Consider the following 24,614-nt stretch of genomic DNA (forward strand, 5'->3'; position numbering starts at 1 on the left):
CGATCCCCCAAAGTGGAGATGGTGCCCTTCCTTTTATACACATAGTCTGACTTAATGAAATTAAATTGAGATTTTGAAAAGCATGGGAAATATGTTACATTTGAGAAAAGATGTTTTCATAGATTATATCAACATGTAATGTTTAATTTGTAAATTAATTTTAGAAAAATTTGCATATAGAAATGTGTTTCACTGATGTCAATGTCAAGCAATCATATAATATATATGTTCAATAACCTAAACTTTTGACTTAAATGAGAACTCTAATTGTTAGTCATAGATTTCGAACAATGACATGGTTTAATAGTTTATATGTAAATCAATCACATATAACATATAGCTCGTTCAATAAAATACATGAGGAGTAATTATTGTCTGCATTCAATAAATGGTCTTAAATGTAATTATATATATATATATATATATATATATATATATATGTGTGTGTGTGTGTGTGTGTGTGGTATGAGAAAATGAGTGAGATGCAAGATGCAACTCAGGCTGGGGAAAGTGCAAGAAGTGAAGCTGAAATTTGTGAGGAAGTGCTTGGTAAAGCTTCTGGCTTCAACCAGAATTTTGCTTTTTGTGTGACTCAGCAGCATGATATAGTAGAAGCAACTGAGTTAAGGTGCATAGTTGAACAACAACAAAATAGTATTAAAGATTTAAAGGAGTAGCTCACACAATTTGATCAACAGAAGGAGAAAATCAAAATGTTTGAAGAACAATAAGCTCGTATGTTGGAGATCCAGACTCACATGACTATAGTAGCTGCACACGTGCAACCTGCTACTGCTCCAACTCAACTGCCATCTCCATCTCCAACTGATGAGGAATCTTCCTCATCTGTTACAACTGCTTCTAGAACCTTAATTGGTAACGTTTGAGATGCTAACATTGAGGGTTAGTTTTTTGTTGTATATCCATCTCCAACTGATGAGGAATCTTCCTCATCTGTTACAACTACTTCTAGAACCTTAATTGGTAACGTTTGAGATGCTAACATTGAGGGTTAGTTTTTTGTTGTATATCCATCTCCAACTGATGAGGAATCTTCCTCATCTGTTACAACTGCTTCTAGAACCTTAATTGGTAACGTTTGAGATGCTAACATTGAGGGTTAGTTTTTTGTTGTATATCCATCTCCAACTGATGAGGAATCTTCCTCATCTGTTACAACTACTTCTAGAACCTTAATTGGTAACGTTTGAGATGCTAACATTGAGGGTTAGTTTTTTGTTGTATAGGCAATAGATATTTTGACATGGGGGTAGGCTAATCTTTTTGGACTTTTTGGGATTGCTTGCACATATCCTTAGATGGTGTATATGAGGTGGGCATTTTGTTTGTTGGAGTTATGCATTAGATAGATAGGTACTGATAAAAATGTGGGGTGCATGCTTTCTTTTTTGGTTATGCACACATGATAGTGCATTTTGGAGTTTTATTGCTCATCATGTATAAAACTTCATGTATGCACTATATATATATATATGAAATGAAGATATTTTATGTTATTGATCCATATTTTATTATTATGTCACTCTTATTTTGTTGAGGTTGAATGTATGGATATTAAAAATTAGATCCATTAAAAATGTTTCCAAATAGTCAATTTTAGATAGTGAATGTTGACTATCTGCATCTAAATTACATGCATTATCTCCCATAACCCGGATCTAAGTCAGTCTCGCCCGTGCTTAAGTTTGAACACTCATACTTAGCTCTGATGAGCTTGTTTGTGAAGTCGTCTCTTATGGGAGCGACATGTGGGACAATACTGACCGCTAGATCTTGGTATAGTTTGTAGACAGTTGGCACAAATATGGCCGTCAGAAAATCATGCTAAACAAGAGTCACATTAACACATAAATAAGTCAATAATTAAGTTGCTATGAGTTGGAATAGAGAAAACATATACCTGTTTAATTCCCATATTCCAAGATTTTTAATGCAACATATGGAGTAATTGTTTAATACAAATCCAAATACTTGTTTTCCTTACCTGAAACTCAAACGTTGATAACGGGATACTAACTGAAGTCAGTTGTTCAAAAGAATTGTATTTCCTTCTCCTCTTCGCCATAACTGAATATTGTTACCTGTATATTTCATTTTGTGTGATGAATCCGTAAAATAGAAAGATTATCATCTAAATTTGTTCCCATTGGTGCATTTTACACCTCTCAGTTTCTCCTATATATAACACTTTCCTTCTCTCATGTCATCAATATGAAAATACATTTGACTGGTAGTTTATTTTTCTGGTCTATTAGTTACAACCAATTGATCTACGACTACTTACAGGTTAAGTTTCTTCACCAACTATTTTTTATGTCATCCATCATGTATATATGTCAACTTTAAAGTTTAAACCTGTCTACAAAAACTACAAGGGATCACAATTAAGAAGCTGTAACATGTGGCATATTGTAGTGTTGATACTGCACTTGTCATCAACTTGGGTTGATGGAGTTCAACAAGTTCCTTGTTACTTCATTTTTGGAGATTCTTTATTCGACATTGGGAATAATAATGACCTTCAAACCGAGGCTAAGGCTAATTTTCCTCCATATGGGATCGACTTTCCAGGAGGGGCTACGGGAAGATTTACGAATGGTCGAAACATGGCAGATATTTTAGGTTCTCTTCTAATGAATTTCTCCACATATAATTACTGTAGTTTCACTTTGAGAAATTAGTATCAAAATGATTAATTGAAGTGTTGTTCTTGCAGCTGAACTTCTAGGATTTGACGGTTATATACCATCTTTTGCAAGTACCGAAAAAGGTCAACAAGACATTTTCAAAGGTCTAAATTATGCATCTGGAGGATCTGGAATTCTTAATGAAACTTCCAAAAACCACCTTGTAATACAAACACTCACTGCCCTTTTCCATTTGAAGTACTTTTAAATTATTTTCTTTCAATAAATTTTTACACATATTTTATGCATTGCAGGGAGAAGTGATTAGCTTGGACCAGCAGTTACAGAATCACGGGAAAATTGTCTCAGAAATTATGAGAATAAAAGGAGACAAAAAATCAGCAAAAGATCATCTAGGACAATGCATATATACAATTGGAACGGGCAGTAACGATTACATTAACAATTACTTCTTGCCTGTCTTTTATCGTACAAAGAACCAATATACATCAGAGCGATATGCCACCGTTCTTATTCAACAATTTTCACAACCATTAAAGGTGTGTTCGTCGTCATTTCTTTAATGTTAATTCTGTGATTTTGATATTGCTTATTCTAAAACAATTTCAAAACTAAAATACTCAGTTTATAAATGTGCTAGGACTTATACAACTATGGAGCGAGGAAGATAGCAATATTCGGATTAGGTTTACTTGGTTGTACTCCAGCAATTCTTGCAATGGATGGCACAGATGAAATCATATGCGTAGACTCCATGAACTTGGCAGTCAAGCAATTTAATAATAAACTCATACGCCTAGTGGATAAACTCAACAACAATCTTCCGGGTGCTAAGTTTAGCCATGTCAACGTCTCTGGGATTTCTTCTACCCCTATACCTGGTACTATATATGAACATAATTTTATGATTTTTTCTTTATTATTTTCTTTTCTGGTATCCGCCCTTGGGCTCCATGATTGTATGTTTTTATATCTTATTAGTGTTGATTATTTCAGGAGTTACGGTGATGAAGACTCCATGCTGTGAAGTAGGAAATTTGACAGTGAATAACGAGGCGTTAACATGCACTCAATTTGGTAATTCATGTCCTGATAGAGCTAAGTACACATTTTGGGATGGAGTGCATCCAACCCAAATTACCCAAGTCTTTATCGGAAAAAGAGCATACAAAGCTCAGTTTTCTCTTGATACTTGCCCATTTGATATTCATCACCCGGCTCAACTTTAATATATAAAATGACTAAAGTTTGAACCACTCAATTTTATTTATTTATTTATTTTTATCTTATGTAACAGTGTATTATTTATTTTATGAAAAATATCTCTTATATTATTTCAATTTTCTAATTCTTATATATATATATATATAATTGTCAAAATTACTGTCAATGAAAAAATACAAATACTTTCAATGCAAATTCTTGTTTTTCAAAACGCGTATCTTATTTTTAAAAGTGGATTAAAGACAATACATATACCATTAATTTGAATTCATTATAATCTTGTTGAGAAGAGAAGCAAATTTAATTTCAATTTAAGAATTTAAAATATAAAAGAAGAAGGGTGTTAGAAAAAAGAGCACAAAACGATATATATAGAATAAATTCTAACTAAATTTTTGAGAAATTACATAACTAAGAGGTATTCTTTTAAAAAAAATAAATCAAACAATCTTGAATTATAATAAATTTTAAATTTGGATTTAAACTATAATAACTATTAACAAAACTGTATTACCTAACTTTCCCGCTTCTTTCATTTTGTCCTTCTTCCGCAACATTTCAGTAATGGATTTTTGTCATTAAGGATTATATAATCGTGCTATAATTTTTTACTTCTAATAAAACCGTAATCTCTAAACCCAATTGCCCCAACAACAATAAATAAAGTATGTATCCGACACCTGGAGGCCCGCCGTCGCCTAACTTGGGGACTGGCTACGCCATGTTCGGCCCTGTTGGCCACACAACCACTACACTCCGTCACACTTAGCCGCACAACCACCACACTCGACCACGCTCTGCCACTGCACTATCTGCCACCTAACAACCAATCAGGTAACCTTTAACTCCATTCGCGGCTGCCTAGACAGCAGGCGTGGTGGCCCTATTTTTGGGTTCAGATTTTTTTTTTCCTTCTCTTGGAATCTATTTATTTTCATTTTTATGTTTTTTTTCAGGAGATGAGTTCTTATAAGGATATTACTGGAAGCTTTCATATTTATGGAGTTTTGATATTTTTCTTCCTCTTTTGCTGTCACTGGAACTATCCACTGATGTTTCTGCATGCAAGCTATTGTGACTGAATTTTGAATATGTGATATGGATGTGTTAATGCTTGAACTCTTTCATTTAAATTTTCATTTTACTTTGCTACTAATTTAAAATAGTGTTCTTGAGTCTTGACTAAGGTGGATATAACAGAGACATGGAAGACAATTTTTCCCCCCAGACCAAACACTTTTGCATAAATTTGGATTACTCTAATAATTCTGTAAGTCATCAATACTCCTTTTTGGAATCTTGACATAGAATTACTTTAAAATTAAATTGAAGTCAAGGCTTGATCGAAGTAATGCCACACATATTTGATAAAAGGCATCCAAGTTGTTAAAACTTCTCTTAGAAAGACTCGGCGAAATTTCTCTTACTATGACTCAGTCAAACCATGGAAACCTGGATGTATCAATCTGATCTATAAAAATGAGGATGTTATAACAAGCTTAGATGCTGAATTCTTACCTCCTAATTTGTTTGTGAATAGATACTATATGATCAATTAATCATGGCATTGCAATACGTATTCCGAAAAATTTCCTTTCCATTGCTGGGCATGGTTTCAGTTTATGCAAATCTATTACTGCCCAATTGTCCAAATCAGTCTGGCAATGTCACAATCTCTTATCCTTTTGGAATTGGATCTGGTTGCTATCAAGAGGAGTGGTTTTCTATAATAATACAATAGAATCTCTCTATAATGATACTCTATAACTTCTATGTAATCATAAAAAATTATGGTCTCAACTTAGATCGATTATAAATAAGAATAAATTTCACATTATAATAATTTATAATTTTTCTAAGTCTCATCTTAAGAAACTTGCCTCTATATAGTAATAATTATATGTATATTGCAAAAAATATATGCTATGTTACATTTAAAGTTTAAGATGAAATAAAATATTTATCTAAAGTTGTTTAAAATAATGATTTATGCTTTAAAGCAGTTACCATGTCTTTTATCTTGCAAGTATGAAATAAGTTGCAATTATAGAAACATTCTTGTTGAAACCAAAATATTTCTAATTCTCAAGCATGTTTAAAGCTTCTTGGCATAAAATTTTTGGTATTTTTATACTATCATCTCAAGATTATCTTCTTCATCTTCTTGTCTAATTCAAATAATAATCTTTTCTTCAATTAAAATATACACGACTTGTTGCTCATTTAGATGATAGAGGAAGACATTAATATTTATTTGATTAGTGTAGTGAAGTTGTCGAATCTGATCACTCAATTTTACTATAACTCTTTGATATCCAGTTCCGTACTATATCCTAATACTATTGAAACAATGAATTGAAATTTTAATACTACTAAAATATGAATTATAAAATAAGAAATTAAAACAATAATTCTAGTAAATATAGAGCTGGGCATTTGGGACCGGGCCCAAGAGCTCAGCCCTAAAACCCGGTCCTAGGACCGAGAGGACCGGTCCTTTTGGGACCAGGCCTAAGGAGGAGGGCCCGGGCCCTCCATTGGGCCCTACTCCAAGGCTCGGGCCTGGGCCCAATTTTTTTGTATTAAATTTATCATTTTAATCCCCTGTAAAATTACATTAAACCCCTTATTAATTTTAAATAAGTATAAATTACAAGGGCTAAATGAAATTTTACAAAATTTATTAAAAAAAAAAAGTATTTTAACTTTTTATAACCATTGGCTGCTGCCAACGGTTATAATTATATTATTAATTATAAGATTCCCCCCCCNTGCCAACTGGAGAGAATTATGAGAAGGAAAATACAAACCAAGACCAGGAGCTTGCTTGATATATCTAACGATTTTCAAGGCAACAACCATATGAGAGTTCTTAGGAGACTGCATGAATTGGCTGAGAAGATTTACTGAGTAACTAATGTCTGGCCGAGTTTGACAAAGATAAACAAGCTTACCCACAAGCCTTTGATAAGAAGTAGTAGGATCAGATAAGAGAGTATCATTTGAGAGATTAAACAACCTGTCATACTGTGCAAAAGTGAATTTCATATTTTGATCTAGAGGAACAAGGGCAGGCTTGGATCCAGATAACCCTGAAGATGCAATCAACTCAAGTGCATATTTTCTTTGACAAAGAGTGATACCTCTATGTGATCGAGCCACCTCAAACCCCAAGAAATATTTTAAAGACCCTAGGTCTTTGATTTTGAAATGTGTATGCAGTAGAGACTTAGTATTAGAGATAAGTGACATATCATTACCAGTGATAACGATATCATCAACATAGACAAGCAAAATAACAAGCTTGGAATGATCTCTCTTAATAAACAGAGAATGATTTGAGTGAGATTGACTAAAACCACCAGAAAGCAAGGCTGAAGTAAGCTTGTAATTCCAAGCCCGAGAGGCTTGCTTTAAACCATAAAGTGATTTATGAAGTTTGCAAACCAAATGTTGCTTACCTGTTTGAGAAAACCCTTGTGGAAATTTCATGTAAATTTCCTCTTGTAAATCTCCTTGCAAGAAAGCATTATCCACATCCATTTGAAATAAAGGCAAGTCATACATTGAAGCTAAAGTTAGAACAATCCAAACAGTAACCATTTTAACCACAGGAGAAAAAGTTTCATCATAATCCACCCCTGCTTGTTGAGTGTATCCCTTGGCCACTAGCTTGGCTTTATACCTTTCTAAAGTGCCATCAGATTTGTATGTGAGTTTATACACCCATTTACACCCTATAGGGGTCTTGCTAGGAGGTAAAGGAACTAAAGACCAAGTAACATTATGCTCTAAGGCTTGAATCTCCTTTTGCATGGCATCTACCCAATTAGGATCTTTTGAGGCTTGATTGAAAGTGGAAGGTTCAGTGAGTGAGGAAAACTAAGATAAGTAAGCTTGATAGGTAGGTGCAAGATGGGAATAGGATAAAAAGGTATTAATAGGATACTTGACATGAGTAACTAAATTTGTTTTGGATAGTGTGGGACAAATAAAATCTATCATCCAGATATGAGGTTTTGATATCCTAGTAGATTTTCTAATGGAAGGGTTTATATGTGATGATTATGTGGAAGAAAATTGAGGAACAACCTGTGATGATTGTGAGGAATTAGGTTGAGTGGATTCTGGAAGGGAAGAATCAAGGAAAGGGATAATAGAGGTTGGTTCTGTTGTCTGAACTGATGAAACATCTCTAGATAATGTAGACTGATCTATGATAGATGAGGAATGTGAAACAAAGTCTAATTCCAAGAATGGTTCTGATAAAAACATAGGTTGTGATGATTTTGACAAAGCAAATGGAAAAACTGTTTCATAAAAGACCACATCTCAATTAACTTGAACAGAATGTGTTTTTAAATCATACAACTAATAACCTTTCTGTGTAGGTGAGTAGCCTAAGAAAACACATGGAGTGGACCTTGGAGAGAACTTGTCCTCAGGAGATAAGGCAGTAGCATAAGCAAGGGAGCCAAAAACTTTCAAGTGATCAAGGTTAGGTTTTTTACGGAAAAAAATTTCATATGGTGATTGCCCTTGAAGAACTTTAGTAGGTAACATATTTATAATGTAGATTGTTGTCTTTACACAATACCCCCAAAAATTATGTGGAACATGTGAATGAAATTTCAAGGCTCTGGCTACTTCCAATATATATATGTGCTTCCTCTCAACAATACCATTTTGTTGAGGGGAATATGCACAAGTACTTTGGTGGTCTATACCTTTGTCATGCAACAATTCAAAACAATTTTTATTAAAGAATTCTAATCCATTATCAGTCCGGATATAGTTAGAAGTCTTGTCAAATTGATTTTGTACCATGGACAAAAAACATTTAAATGTTTGAAAAACATCAGATTTGAATTGCATGAGGAAAAGCCAAGTTATCCTAGAATGATCATCCACAATGGTTAGAAATATCTTGCATTTCCATGAGTGGGTATCTTATATGGACCCCAAACATCCATATGCAATAGATCAAAGGTACTAGCAGTAGTAGATTGACTCAAGGGAAATGGAATCCTAGTTTGTTTAGCTAGTGGACATATAGAACAGTGGGGTGTATGTGTCAAATTAGCATGTATCAATTTTAAGATGTGATATGGAACATGCCCTAACCTATAATGCCAAATTTCTGGATTATTATTCAAAGAAGATACAGATGATGACAAAGAGATACAATCTTTATTAGTTTGTAAACCAAAAGATACATTTTGCATACAATAGGAAGTTTTGTGGGCATTGTCACTTATTGTTTATAAATTGGTTACATTGGTATTTAGCTTTGAAAGAGGCATGAAATAGTATAGCCCTTGCTTATGTTTACCAATCCCCTTCAACTTGCCACTTCAAAGGTCCTGAATCAAACAAAAATCAGGATAAAATGTAATTGAACAATTGTTTAAAGTAGTTAACTTGGACACTGAAAGCAAGTTGTACTTAAAATCTGGTAAATGAAGCACATTATCTAAAGAAATCCCTTCATCCAAACTGACGGAACCAATATGTTGTATGTTAGTTTTGGTACCATTTGGAAGTCCTACCAATGTGTTATGGGATGTGCCTATATCAATAGGAGATTCTAGGCCTAAATAGTCATATGTCATATGGTATGTCGCTCTTGAATCTATAATCCAATTACTGGCAGTATGACATGAATACAGAGAAACAAGATTACCTGCAAGGTTGGCTACTGGAGCTGATACATTCTCTTTCCCAAGCAGTTGCAAGAGCTGATTATATTGCTCAATTGTAAGAATGGTTCCAAGATTTGTGCCAGACTTAGAATCACTGGTCAGTTGTGAAGATTGCACCTGATTGGCCTTAGCTTTTGCTCCATTTTTTTCCTTTTGTGAACTGATAATCTGCAGGGTAGCCATGTATCTTGTAACAGGTATCCTTTCTATGTCCTGGAAGATGACAGTGCTCACACTCAAAATATGGCTTCTTTCCTTTGTACTTCGGATTCTGGTTTTGTGATTTTTTATTATTCTGTGCATAAAGTGCAATTAAAACTGTTAAAGTAGATGCCCTAGAGCCAATCAATTATTGTATATTCACTCTTTGTAATAATATTCATTAATCAATAAAAGGCATTTTGTTCTATATTGCGTAAATCATTATTATTACAATATGTATTGATATATGTTCTTAGAATGGTAGAACCGTGACGAGGGTATCAAGTGTTTCAAATCTTGATAGTGAGAACCCTATGAGCACATATGGTGGCTATTCTAGAAACGTCCGTAGCCTCAGTATTATTCTGAAGTAAGGGCACAGATAATACGGTAAGGCTATCATAGTGTTGAACGACCCTGTCGAAAGGTAGTGACTGATCTCACTTGGCAAGGTTGTTTGGTGACAACCTGGTGCAATACATGGGTGCTTGTTGTAGGCGGATATACCACAGCAAGTTCACTGGACTGACCCACCAGAGGATTCCATATGGATGGTAACCCCAGTGTCTATGGAACAAATCCTCTAACGAATGGTGGTACATGTGATCCTTAGACTTGAGATCACCGGAGCGCCTTGTGCACCAATTGGTGCAGTTTGACACTAGCCTAACGGAGTTCTATTCAGAGTTGTCAATACGGTGGTGATTGGCTGCATCAAGGAGTGTATCAAGACTATGATAGATTGACAGAGGATTCATCAATCTTGGGTACGGGAGAAGTTATCTCACGGCGCAATTCAGTATGTGGCAATGACACTAAAACTGTGGCCACAGTGAGATTGAGTTGTTGCTCTATCCGGATTATAATACAGGTCATTGGTCCAGAAACTGAATACATAATATCGAGAGTAACCGGAGGTTGACACTATTTATATGCCTCCGTCTCATCGAGATACAGTATGATAAAAGGATCGAATTGTACGGTAACCATATCGTTGACAGGTAGCTACTTTACTGAATCTGAATCTATCGGGTGGCGGCCATGATGCCTTGTTAGGGGCCAATCTTGGTTTGTGTATTAGTGAGACTATTAATTGGTGTTAATCGCGATACTATACACTGCCGATATGATGAGAAGCCTATGGGTCACACACATAGAAGATAATTTAAGAGCCAGAAAGAAAGAAGGGCGTTTTCGTCTTTTTAGGTGAAAGGGTATTTTGGTAATTTCACAGTGCAATTAAATTTGCTGAGGTCGTAGCCTTTTTTTAATTTATTAGAAAAATTAAATAAGTGAAATTACGTTTAAATATGTGTTCGCATATATTTAATTAAATCATCATTATTGTTAAATGTTAATATATAGATTAAATATATATTAATTGATTTTAATTGAAGATAATGATTAAATAAAATAAATATCTAATTGGGAGTGTTTGGTAGCATGGGGTGTTTGGGTTGGAGCCCAAGCCTATTCCCTATGGGAATAGGACAATTGAAATTTGACTATAAAAGAAAAGGTTTTAGTTGGAAAATGAGATAGACTTTTCATTCATTCATTCATTCATTCAAAAGGAGAATACACAGCCCCAAAACACTCTCACTCTCACGCCACTTTTGCTTTTGCAAAGAATCAAAGTTCTTCTTTGATTTTTCTTCTTGTTTCTTAAGGCTAAGGAGGATCTAGCAAATCCCTCCGTAGTTCCTTGCGATTATCTTCGTGTGGACTACGTCGGTTCGATCCTACACATGGGTCGGTAGAAAAAACGTTCAAGGACAAAGTTGGAGGAGCCTCCAAACATGCGTAAGATTATTGAACCTTGAATCTGATTTTTTGCAGATTTAATTTATATATTGTATAAACTGTGATATTATACACGGATCTTGGTTCTAAGGAACGATTCATGTCATTTATGCTCTTTGTTTTCCGCTGCGTAAGTGGGTCGTTCACTAACAGAAACCTTTGAATTGGTGTTGATTCCAACAAGTATCTTCTTACTTTCATCCTGATTCACAATTGAGTATGTCTGTTTCACCGACGGCAGTGGTGACATTAATAGTATTTGGCTACGCACCATTGAGTAGGAATCATTAAGTCCCATCAAGAATTGCAATAATTTTTGTTGGTTTAAATGTTCATGACAAGACTTTGCTATAGCACTATCAGGAGGTGGCAAGCTTACTAAAGCATTCAATTCATCCCATAGAGATTTTAGTTTGTTAAAATACACTACCACAGAGTTTGTACCTTGGACAAGATTCACAACTTCTCTGTGAATTCCAAAAATTCTTGTACCATTCACCTTGTGATATTGCTCCTGAAGATCTTCCCAGACTTGAGACGCATTTGTAGAGTAAACAATTCCACTTAAAATATCTTTGGATACTGTGTTGAAAATCCAGGCCAATACCAAAGAATTGCACCTTTCCCATTGTGCATGTAAAAGAGTATCAAATGTCGATTTCTTGCAAGTTCCATCCATAAACCCTAACTTCTTTTTAGCACGCAATGATACTGTCATAGCTCTACTCCAAATTCCATAATTTTCAGTCCCAATAAGTTGTTCTGAGACTAAGACCGAACCTGGAGTATCTGATGGATGTATATAAAAAGGCGAACTTGGATCTCCATTGACACTTGCCATTATTGCTTTCAATTTCTGAAATCTCTTCTTTCACTACTCCAAAAAGAAACGAAGGATTGATTTAGAGTCGAAGGATTGATTTGGAGTACTTAGATCAAATCAAGTTGCAGAAGCATCGCTCTGATACAATGAAATGAAATGAAGAAATGAGAGTTTTCATGAAGAAAGAATTTTCTCTCATGTATTGCTCTGTTTTTCGTTACAAACTATATACAAGTTTAACTACAACTTTTGCTAGTAACCAACATTTACTAATCATAGTTACTGAATTTATTAACTATAGTTACACAGCTAGATGCAACCAACACTCAAGAAACTCTAAGTTTCTAATTAAACAATAATCACAACAATCAATTATGAAAAATAACAAGAGCATAAAAGAAAGTAAAGAACACACAAATTTATAGTGATTCAGTAATCAATGTGATTATCTACTTCCACTCTTCAAGGCAGTAAGAAATATGCACTATAACATAAAACCTTACAGAGTTTTGTAGCTCCCTATTTACAAGAAGAATCCCAGGATAAACCCCTTTGCAAATCACCTAAAGACCCCATGTGCCTCACCTCTTATACATACAAAATACAATGAATTAACAGACAATTTATACACAAGAAAAAGAATAAAATTGTAACAACCGCTCTCACCATCACCGTTTGATTTCATCTTGCGATCTTCAAAGCTCCACCTCAATCTCCTTTGCAACAACATTTCTCTATTTGTAACCAAGAGAGAATAATCGAGAAGGAAAGAAAATGTCGACCTGAAGCAGATTAGGTTGACTAACAAAAGTTCCAATTAGAGAATTCCAATAATGCCCCTCTCTTCTTTAAATTGCGTTTGACCAACAGTGGACTCCATATAAGAAGAGAGGTGTAAAAAACTGATGCCACATGATCACAGTATCGTATAAAATTATTATAATTTCAATTTATATTATTATGTTGAAAATTTTAAAGTATATCACCTGTGAATTTCGCCCTCACCCCCTCCACTTGAATTTCTAGCTCCGCCACTGGATTTACTGCATTGGGTTGTGGTGTTCAGGCCACAATTAGTGAAACTAATGAACTTTTTGGAGGCTGCATATCTATTTGCAACGACAAGACAATCAACTAGACTTTATGGTGCTGATTGTTATAGAATCAACTGTTGCCAGACCATAATTCCTCATGGACTAATTAGGAACTTCACTTTGAGTGTCAGTGCGATGAGAAAGATAGTAGCTATAAGGCCTGAACATTTGCCTTCTTGGTAGATAAGGATTGGAAAATGTTTGTAAATGAGAAATGGGGGATTTTTGGCCCCAATGCCATTGGCTCAAATATCAATGTCAGACTAAGACATGGGGAATTTTTTATTCTTGCTCCTACACCAAAGGCTTCAAGGGGAAACCATATCTTCCACAAGGATGCACAGGTAAATGCTACTAAAAAATTAATAATATTCTTTGGAATTAAGGATTGAAAGTATAATTACAGCCAGAATGATTAACTTACGTTTTTGTTTAACTTGTCGTTGTTTATAGACGTTGATGAATGTGCGGATCTGGGCTTGAATGATTGTGTCAAAAATTGCATCAATATAAAAGGAAACTACACATGTTCTTGCCCTTTAGGATACAATGGTGATGGCCGTAAAGGTGGAATTAATTGGTTGTGTTGAAGACAAACCGTAGATGACTCCAGCCATAGTAGGTAAAGCCCTGTATTTTAATTCAACATTCTGAGTAATAAAGTAAGGTATTGATCTTTATAATTTAAAAATATAATTTGTAGGTACTAGTGCAGGCTTAGGACTTTTGCTTATAGTTCTTGGAGCTTTATGCTCTTACAAAGTTCTGCAAAGAAGATAAATAATTCAACTGAAAGAGAAATTCTTTAAACGAAATGGTGGTTTGTTACTTTGTTGTAGAAGCAAAAACTGGTTTCAAATAGTGAAAGTAGTATGGACAAAACTAAACTTTTCACTTCAACAGAATTAGAAATTTCTACTGACAGATCGATCGGGGAGGGCAAGACACAGTGTATAAAAGAATGTTATCAGATGGTAGAATTGTTGCGGCCAAAATGTCCAAAGTAATTGATGAAGCATAACTTGAGCAATTTATAAATGAGGTGCTTATCCTTTCAGAAATTGAGCATAAAAATGTTGTTAAGTTTTTAGGTGGTTGTTTATATTTTAACAGATGTTCCTCCACTCGTTTTTGTGGTCATTCCAAATGGAACTTTTTCCCATGTCCATGATCAAATAGTGGAATTTCCTATGTCTTTTACCCAGTCTTTTGGAATGTTGACTTAGAACTATTAAAAAATTATCCACTCCTATAAGCGATGAAGAAGTTGAAATTTCTCTTACTTAGACTCAAAGTAATTCCATGGAAATTTTTATCTGTATATCCTTGCAAGGTCTTTGAAATTTCTCTTGCAATGACTCGGTCATACCGTGACAACCTGGCTATTTCAATCTCTATAAATTGACGATTTGTTATTGTTGGCTGATATGCTGAATTCCTACCTGATCCTTTCTTGTTCAGTAGTTACTATAAGATCAATCATGGCATTGCAATACATAATATTCCAACAATTTTCCTTGTTCTTGTTGGGCACAGTTTCAGTTTATGCAAATTTTGGTTATCCAGCACTGCCCAATTGTCCAAATCAATGCGGCAATGTCACAATCTCTTACCCTTTTGGTATTGGATCAGGTTGCTCTAAAGATGAGTCGTTCTCTATTATATGTAGCACTTCATTCAACCCTCCTAAACCTTTATTGACAAATCCTCAGGCTGAGATTTTGGAAATAAATCTCCCAGGAGGTTCCATGCGCGTCAATAGTGAGATTTATTCTTCATGTTCCGGACTTGTGAATATAAGCAAGAACTTGGGAGACAATCCCTATTTATTCTACCCAGAAAATGGTAACAGGTTTACGGCATTGGGTTGTGGTGTCCAGGCCACAATCAGTGAAAATAATGAACTCATTGGAGGTTGCATGTCTATTTGCAACGATGAGAGCCATGCCTCATCCTCTAGTTCAGGTGCTAGTTGTTATGGAATCACCTGTTGCCAGGCTATGATTCCTTATGGACTAAAGAACTTCACTTTGAGTGTCAGTGGGACAAACAAAGATGGTAGTTACGAGACCTGCAAGTATGCCTTCCTGGTTGACCAAGATTGGTTTCTTAACCAAACATTTTCTTACCCTTTTTATTATATGCCTTCGGACCTCTTTCCTGTAGTGCTTGATTGGAAGTTCTCTGCAAATGAGACATGCAAAATTTGTGGCCCCAATGCTATTTGTTCAGTGAATCAAAGCTTTGTTTCTTGCTCATGTGCCAAAGGCTTTGCGGGGAACCCGTATCTTCCACAAGGATGCACAGGTAAATGCTACTAATTAAACTATCTTCACTGCTCAAAATTAATGATTAAAAATATTGTTTAACTTGTCATTATTTTTATAGATGTTGATGAATGTGAGGATGTGGGCCTGAATGATTGTGTCAAAATCTGCGTCAACACCCTAGGGAACTACCAATGTTGTTGTCCTTCAGGTTACAGTGGTGATGGCCGTAGAGGTGGAATTGGTTGCGTTGAAAACAAACAGTGGGTTAGAACAGCTATAATAGGTAAATTCCTGTAGCGTAATTAAACACATTTTGTTTAGTAACGTAAGATACTGACCTTTATAATTTAAATATATAAATATATATCTGCAGGTGCTAGTGCAGGCTTAGGACTTTTGCTTGTAATTCTTGGAGCTTTATGGTCTCACAAAGTACTGCAAAAAAGAAAAAGCATTGAACTCAAAAGAGAAATTCTTCAAACGAAATGGTGGTTTATTGTTGCAGCAAAAATTATCTTCAAATGAAGGTAGTGTCGAGAAAACTAAACTTTTTACTTCAACAGAATTAGAAATTGCTACTAATATGTATAATCAGAATAGAATCATCGGTCAAGGAGGGCAAGGCACAGTGTACAAAGGAATGTTATCTGATGGGAGAAATGTTGCAGTCAAAATGTCCAAAGTAATTGATAAGGCACAACTTGAGCAGTTTATAAATGAGGTCGTTATCCTTTCACAGATTAATCATAGAAATGTTGTTGAGTTGTTAGGTTGTTGCTTAGAGACTGAAGTTCCTCTACTTGTTTATGAGTTCATTCCAAATGGAACTCTTTACCATGCTATCCAATATCAAACAGAGGGATTTCCTTTTTCTTGGGAAATTCGATTGCGCGTAGCCACAGAAGTTGCCAGTGCAATTGCATACTTGCATGCTTCAGCTTCTGTTCTCATCTATCATAGAGATGTCCAGTCTTCTAACATCCTATTAGATGAAAAATTGTCAGCTAAATTGTCAGATTTTGGAACCTCAAAGTCAGTTTCTCTTGATATAACGCACTTAACTACACAAGTGAAAGGTACTTTTGGCTACTTGGATCCTGAATATTTTCGCTCTAACCAAGTCACAAAAAAAAGTGATGTTTATAGTTTTGAAGTGGTTATGGTCAAGCTTATGACAAGGCAGAAGCCAATTTTTTTGACTGAAGAAGAGGAAAATATAAGTTTAGTTGCATATTTCATTTCATCATTGGATCAAAACAACTTAATTGGTATTCTCGATGCTCAGGTAATGAAGGAAGATAGGAAGGAAGAGCTAATGGCAGTTGCTTACATTGCAAAAAGATGTCTATACTTAAATGGGAGGGATAGGCCATCAATGAGAGAAGTTGCAATGGAATTGGAGGGGATTATGATCTCAAAAGGGTATTTATCTACTGACCAAAAACAAGATATAACCAATGCGAAAATGCTGACTGAGATTGGGGAATGTAGTTCAATCTCAACCGGAACATACTCATTGATGTGCAGTGAATCTTCAAAAGATGTCCACTCACTTAAGTTACATACAATCTGACGACTGAGAGATTGGTAGCTGTTTGTAGTACACTTATTATGTAGCAATGTCAACTTAATCTTTATGTTTTCCTTAACAATTTTAAATTTGTTACCAATATCTTGCTACTTCATGTAGTAATTTTTAATTAAATCGTATTCATCAAATGCTGATCATGTAAAGCGTATGAGAATTAAATAAATAATTTGTTGCACCAAATTAATTAAGCTCAAACAGAAGTAAAAAGTTATGTGATAAATAATTGAGTAAGACTTCTTATAAGAGATATTAAAAGCTTATATGTTTCAACCTGTTAATGCACATAATCTGAAACTGCCACTCCCAGGTAATTGTTAAGCTTCATATTAAATACTTGAAAAAAATTTACTCAATATAACCCACTAGTAGGACTTCACTATTTTTATGAACCAACATGGTATCTTATATCATACTATATATATCAAACAATTATAAATATATTAAATAAAATGTTATAAAATAAATATTAAAGTTCCTAGATCCCGGTCACTAATCTTACCATAACTTTATGTATTCATCTTCACAAGTTTGTCTAAAAAGATATAAATTCATTGGTAATATAAAAAGATATAAAGTATTTATTTATATAACAACATAGTTTGTTACCATCCACTAGATAGAAGTGTGTTTATTTATATCACATACAAAAAAACATAATTTTGTTACTATTCTCTGGGTAGAACTCACCCTTAAAACGGACTTATAAGGAGAGTCAATGCCAGCGTCGGCCCTCCCAGGCTATGAGAGCTAGTTCTGATACCAATTGTATGAATGCGTTGGGTAAAACCGGTTTGTATGGAGAGGGAGCCTAAAGATTAATAAACCACCCACTAATCTTATACTTAATAGATGTAGGATCCTAACATAATTCAATTGATAAAATCCTGAGATCTTTTCCTCACTTTTACTTTCAATCCATTTTTCATCCTTAGTGTCATAGATAAAACATACTCGGGAGACTTGTTCTTATCCTGTACATCAACAATAAACCTTTCAATCACAGATGCTACAATTGACTTCATTTGAATGTAAGCCATATCTTTCCCAATACACATTCTTGGCCCGGCATGGAACACCGGGAATCTATAAGCATTCTCTTGCCGAAACATCCCATTTTCAAGCCACCTTTCAGGCAAAAATTCATGGCAATTCTTGCCCCATATGCCCTCCATGCGCCCCATTGCATATGCATGGTATGATATAATCCATCCCTTGCCGACAAATGTACCATCCGGTAATTTATCGTCGTTGCAACATACTTTTGAATCAAGCGGTACCGGTGGATACAATCGCAACGATTCCGATAATGCCGCATGGAGATAATGCATTTCTCTTAACTCATCGAACTCATAAGACTGGCCTATTATTTTTTGGTTTTTTGTCCGAATGGATTCAAGCTCTTTCAATATGTTTTCTTCGACGTCCGGATGAGACGATAATAGCCAAAAGAACCAACTTAGAGCTGACGATGTTGAGTCATGTCCTGCAAGAATAAAATTTATCACCATATCTCGATAAAGCTCAGGTGAGTTCATACAAGGATTATAATTACTTCCAATAAAATGAGATAGTAAATCCTGATCGTTTTCATTTTCCTTTTTTGCTTCCAATCTTGATCTTATAATATCAGTAGAAAATTCATTGACTATTGCAATCGATTTTTTCAGTTCTCTCTCTGATCCTATATTGTAGAACTTCTTCAACCTCCATAGAAATTCAAAAGCATACCTAAATCTCCCACAGCTTCGGTTGCTTGCATCTTCAAACGCACGCATAAACTCGGCACCAACACCGGCTCCATCGCCGCCGAGACAGCCGGGATCGACATTAAACACCACCTTGCAAATGTTATCAAAAGCAAACTTCTCCAAAACACCCTGCAAATCCAGAACTTCTTCTCTTTCCGAAGCTTTTGTCAGCATGGGCACCAACCTCGCACAAGTCTCAAACTTCACATTCTCCACAACAAAACTTCGAAGCGACTTTGTGTTAAACTGATGGCTAGCCGTTTTGCGCTGAACTTTCCAGAGCTCCCCATCGGAGTTAAAGATTCCTCGGCCGAGCAAATCTTCAAGAGGGGCGATGAACACGTCGCCTTTCTGGTAGTTTTCGAAGTTAGTCTTGAGGATGTACTCAACGTTGGAAGGATTTGCAGTGAGGACGCCGTGGACTGTGCCGGGATTGTAAATTACAGCAGTGTTTGTGGGGTAGTTTTTGAGCTTTTGGGTTGTCCATTCAAGGAGGCGGTGGTCGTTTATAATGAAGCCTGGTAAGCATCCGAATAAAGGGTAACGTTTGAAGCCATTAAGGGTTTGTTTTGGTGAAGCGAAGAAGTAGAAAAAAAGAGAGAGGAGGGAGAAGAAAAGGAGGGATTGAAGAGAGAAGAGTTCCATGGATGAAGTGAATACATAATGCACAAATTTAGGTTGACTTATACAGAGACGAAAGAGTAATGCCATAATCTCAAAGTCTGGAAAAATCAAGAATGCCATCCGAATACGGCATCGTCATTGCCAACCATCAATAATTTATGTTATCTTAGTCAAAATTTTCTATCTTGATTGATACTTATTAAATATAATAATAACTATATGTTTTCATCATTGGATCAAAACAACTTAATTGGTATTCTCGATGCTCAAGTAATGAAGGAAGATAGAAAGGAAGAGCTAATGGCAGTTGCTTACATTGCAAAAAGATGTCTACACTAAAATGGGAGGGATAGGCCATCAATGAGAGAAGTTGCAGTGGAATTGGAGGGGATTATGTTCTCAAAAGGGTATTTATCTACTGACCAAAAACAAGATATAAGCGATGCGAAAATGTTGACTGAGATTGGGGAATGTAGTTCAATCTCATTTGGAACATACTCATTGATGTGCATTGAATCTTCAAAAGATGTCCAGTCACTTAAGTTACATACAATCTGACGACTGAGAGATTGGTAGCTGTTTGTAGTACACTTATTATGTAGCAATGTCAACTTAATCTTTATGTTTTCCTTAACAATTTTAAATTTGTTACCAATATCTGGCTACTTCATGTAGCAATTTTTAATTAAATCGTATTCATCAAATGCTGATCATGTAAAGCGTATGAGAATTAAATAAATAATTTGTTGCACCAAATTAATTAAGCTCAAACAGAAGTAAAAAGTTATGTGATAAATAATTGAGTAAGACTTCTTATAAGAGATATTAAAAGCTTATATGTTTCAACCTGTTAATGCACATAATCTGAAACTGCCACTCCCAGGTAATTGTTAAGCTTCATATTAAATACTTGAAAAAAATTTACTCAATATAACCCACTAGTAGGACTTCACTATTTTTATGAACCAACATGGTATCTTATATCATACTATATATATCAAACAATTATAAATATATTAAATAAAATGTTATAAAATAAATATTAAAGTTCCTAGATCCCGGTCACTAATCTTACCATAACTTTATGTATTCATCTTCACAAGTTTGTCTAAAAAGATATAAATTCATTGGTAATATAAAAAGATATAAAGTATTTATTTATATAACAACATAGTTTGTTACCATCCACTAGATAGAAGTGTGTTTATTTATATCACATACAAAAAAACATAATTTTGTTACTATTCTCTGGGTAGAACTCACCCTTAAAACGGACTTATAAGGAGAGTCAATGCCAGCGTCGGCCCTCCCAGGCTATGAGAGCTAGTTCTGATACCAATTGTATGAATGCGTTGGGTAAAACCGGTTTGTATGGAGAGGGAGCCTAAAGATTAATAAACCACCCACTAATCTTATACTTAATAGATGTAGGATCCTAACATAATTCAATTGATAAAATCCTGAGATCTTTTCCTCACTTTTACTTTCAATCCATTTTTCATCCTTAGTGTCATAGATAAAACATACTCGGGAGACTTGTTCTTATCCTGTACATCAACAATAAACCTTTCAATCACAGATGCTACAATTGACTTCATTTGAATGTAAGCCATATCTTTCCCAATACACATTCTTGGCCCGGCATGGAACACCGGGAATCTATAAGCATTCTCTTGCCGAAACATCCCATTTTCAAGCCACCTTTCAGGCAAAAATTCATGGCAATTCTTGCCCCATATGCCCTCCATGCGCCCCATTGCATATGCATGGTATGATATAATCCATCCCTTGCCGACAAATGTACCATCCGGTAATTTATCGTCGTTGCAACATACTTTTGAATCAAGCGGTACCGGTGGATACAATCGCAACGATTCCGATAATGCCGCATGGAGATAATGCATTTCTCTTAACTCATCGAACTCATAAGACTGGCCTATTATTTTTTGGTTTTTTGTCCGAATGGATTCAAGCTCTTTCAATATGTTTTCTTCGACGTCCGGATGAGACGATAATAGCCAAAAGAACCAACTTAGAGCTGACGATGTTGAGTCATGTCCTGCAAGAATAAAATTTATCACCATATCTCGATAAAGCTCAGGTGAGTTCATACAAGGATTATAATTACTTCCAATAAAATGAGATAGTAAATCCTGATCGTTTTCATTTTCCTTTTTTGCTTCCAATCTTGATCTTATAATATCAGTAGAAAATTCATTGACTATTGCAATCGATTTTTTCAGTTCTCTCTCTGATCCTATATTGTAGAACTTCTTCAACCTCCATAGAAATTCAAAAGCATACCTAAATCTCCCACAGCTTCGGTTGCTTGCATCTTCAAACGCACGCATAAACTCGGCACCAACACCGGCTCCATCGCCGCCGAGACAGCCGGGATCGACATTAAACACCACCTTGCAAATGTTATCAAAAGCAAACTTCTCCAAAACACCCTGCAAATCCAGAACTTCTTCTCTTTCCGAAGCTTTTGTCAGCATGGGCACCAACCTCGCACAAGTCTCAAACTTCACATTCTCCACAACAAAACTTCGAAGCGACTTTGTGTTAAACTGATGGCTAGCCGTTTTGCGCTGAACTTTCCAGAGCTCCCCATCGGAGTTAAAGATTCCTCGGCCGAGCAAATCTTCAAGAGGGGCGATGAACACGTCGCCTTTCTGGTAGTTTTCGAAGTTAGTCTTGAGGATGTACTCAACGTTGGAAGGATTTGCAGTGAGGACGCCGTGGACTGTGCCGGGATTGTAAATTACAGCAGTGTTTGTGGGGTAGTTTTTGAGCTTTTGGGTTGTCCATTCAAGGAGGCGGTGGTCGTTTATAATGAAGCCTGGTAAGCATCCGAATAAAGGGTAACGTTTGAAGCCATTAAGGGTTTGTTTTGGTGAAGCGAAGAAGTAGAAAAAAAGAGAGAGGAGGGAGAAGAAAAGGAGGGATTGAAGAGAGAAGAGTTCCATGGATGAAGTGAATACATAATGCACAAATTTAGGTTGACTTATACAGAGACGAAAGAGTAATGCCATAATCTCAAAGTCTGGAAAAATCAAGAATGCCATCCGAATACGGCATCGTCATTACCAACCATCAATAATTTATGTTATCTTAGTCAAAATTTTCTATCTTGATTGATACTTATTAAATATAATAATAACTATATGTCATTCATGACATCATACCAATCATATCACAAACATGTCTTTATGTTACATATTTTTTATTTCTCATCTATTCTCAAGAATGATACCAACGTTAGTCTAGGGATGGCAACCGGGCGGGGCTGGATTTCCCATTCCCTGTCTCCGTTTTTAGGGAATAATTTTGTCCTCGTCTCCATCCCTACTTACTTCAGGGAATCCCCGTCCTATACAGGGTAGGGCGGGGTGGTTCTCAGATTTTCGGATACACTTTTCATCCCTATACGTACCTCATAGTTATATATTATAATAATTCTATGCATATAAGTTGGGATCCTAATTTTTTCCAACTTTATATATATGTTATTATTGTATATTATGATTATTCCGAGTCATTACAACATATGAATATAAAGGAGGGACCCGGAATCCACCCCTCAATGTAGTGTGCCTTTTCTTAAACTAGTTTCAAAGATTAAAAAAAAAAAAACGATATTATTTTAAACCAAATGGATATATTGGGTGCTTTTCATTTTGTTGAAATGTTTATCCGTCTATTATATATATATATATATAAAAGTTAGTAGAAACAGAATTTTGGGGATAAAACTTTGGAATTTAGAAAGAAAATTAATTTATATATACAGTAAAACCTCTCTATAGTCATAATGATGGGACCAAATAATTTTATTACTATGAGTAGATTATAACTTAATGGAGATGTAGTTACAAAAATTATAGTTTTGGTTTCTTATTTTTTAATTCATGTTTTAGTAGTACAGTATTAAGATTTCAATTCATATTTTAGTAGTATTAAGATTTTAATTCAACACTTCAATTGTTTACTTTTGAAATGGATAGAAGATCATGTCTTGGAATCAGCAAAAATAAGTGTCATTGATGGAACTATAAATGCAATTGATGCATGGTCAATTGATGTGAAGCCACAGACAGTTGTTAATGGTTTTAAACATTGCAAAATTAGGACCCCCGATTTCGATGAATTGCAAGTTACAAAAGAAGTGGACGAGAAAAATAAAAAAGTCATTACAAAATTGAGTGATCAGATTCGAAAACTTCACTACACTAATCGAATAGATGTTAATGTCTTCCTCAACCATCCAAATGAGCAACAAATCGTGTATGCTTTAACCCAAGAAGAAATCATTGCTACAATTAGACAAGAAGATAAAGGAAATAATCCCAAGGATGATAGTACGGAAATACAAAAAGTTTCGTATCATGAAGCTCTAAACATATTTGAGAAACTAAAAATATTTTGGCTTCAACAAAAAGGTGTTCATACTAGTAAGTTATTACATATTAACAAGATAAAAGATGCGGTAACAACTCTAAAATATAAATCATTGTCACAAACAACTTTAGATAAATATTTTATTTCATCTTAAACCTTTAATGTAATATAACATATATTTTTTAGTAATATACAGATAATTACTATTATGTAAATGCAACTTTACTCAAGACGGAAATTAGAAAAATTATAACTTATTACAATGTGGAGTTTATTCTTATTTATAACTATCTTAAATTGGGACTAAAATTTTTAATGATCATGTATAGTTTATTCATATATAGAATATCATTATAAAAAGGTTTTACTGTATATATTTGAAGTTCTCTTACAATTTACTTAAAAACCCATGTATTTAGTGAAGTATGATAGTGATTTCATCCAATTGATCATCGGTATTGAAG

At 34.9% G+C, this 24,614-nt stretch overlaps 4 protein-coding genes across 4 annotated transcripts; 2 read left to right on the forward strand and 2 right to left on the reverse strand.

Moving 5' to 3' along the window:
- The first annotated feature begins 758 nt into the window (after window positions 1–758).
- Window positions 759–3,898, forward strand: LOC116123488 (GDSL esterase/lipase At1g29670-like). The gene is made up of 6 exons (XM_031409254.1): window positions 759–876; window positions 2,437–2,643; window positions 2,738–2,871; window positions 2,963–3,208; window positions 3,310–3,550; window positions 3,666–3,898. Exons 1-6 carry the CDS (start codon window positions 759–761, stop codon window positions 3,896–3,898), a joined length of 1,179 nt encoding a protein of 392 aa, XP_031265114.1.
- An 11,099-nt stretch (window positions 3,899–14,997) lies between these two features.
- Window positions 14,998–17,359, forward strand: LOC116123489 (wall-associated receptor kinase-like 8). The gene is given in 4 exon segments (XM_031409255.1): window positions 14,998–15,823; window positions 15,905–16,069; window positions 16,160–16,209; window positions 16,211–17,359. Coding segments are annotated over 4 exon segments (2,190 nt in total).
- Window positions 17,360–18,007: 648 nt separating this feature from the next.
- Window positions 18,008–19,807, reverse strand: LOC116123490 (cytochrome P450 94A2-like). Its single transcript, XM_031409256.1, has one exon. It carries the CDS (start codon window positions 19,768–19,770, stop codon window positions 18,247–18,249), a length of 1,524 nt encoding a protein of 507 aa, XP_031265116.1. The 5' UTR covers window positions 19,771–19,807; the 3' UTR covers window positions 18,008–18,246.
- A 1,148-nt stretch (window positions 19,808–20,955) lies between these two features.
- On the reverse strand, window positions 20,956–22,754 carry LOC116123491 (cytochrome P450 94A2-like). Its single transcript, XM_031409257.1, has one exon. The coding sequence runs from the start codon at window positions 22,716–22,718 to the stop codon at window positions 21,195–21,197; it is 1,524 nt and encodes a 507-aa protein (XP_031265117.1). The 5' UTR covers window positions 22,719–22,754; the 3' UTR covers window positions 20,956–21,194.
- Between the last annotated feature and the right edge of the window lie 1,860 nt (window positions 22,755–24,614).

This window comes from Pistacia vera, unplaced genomic scaffold, assembly GCF_008641045.1.
Source record: "Pistacia vera cultivar Batoury unplaced genomic scaffold, PisVer_v2 Contig1424, whole genome shotgun sequence".
In the NCBI taxonomy this organism is placed as follows: Eukaryota; Viridiplantae; Streptophyta; class Magnoliopsida; order Sapindales; family Anacardiaceae; genus Pistacia; species Pistacia vera.

Bases quoted from the DNA above. Each gene is read 5' to 3' on its own strand.
- LOC116123490 (XM_031409256.1), bottom strand. From the start codon at position 19,770: ATGGAACTCTTCTCTCTTCAATCCCTCCTTTTCTTCTCCCTCCTCTCT.
- LOC116123488 (XM_031409254.1), top strand. From the start codon at position 759: ATGACTATAGTAGCTGCACACGTGCAACCTGCTACTGCTCCAACTCAA. The intron at 2,644-2,737 runs GTTCTCTTCTAA...TTGTTCTTGCAG, and splicing joins AAACATGGCAGATATTTTAG to CTGAACTTCTAGGATTTGAC. The intron at 3,209-3,309 runs GTGTGTTCGTCG...TAAATGTGCTAG, and splicing joins AATTTTCACAACCATTAAAG to GACTTATACAACTATGGAGC.
- LOC116123491 (XM_031409257.1), bottom strand. From the start codon at position 22,718: ATGGAACTCTTCTCTCTTCAATCCCTCCTTTTCTTCTCCCTCCTCTCT.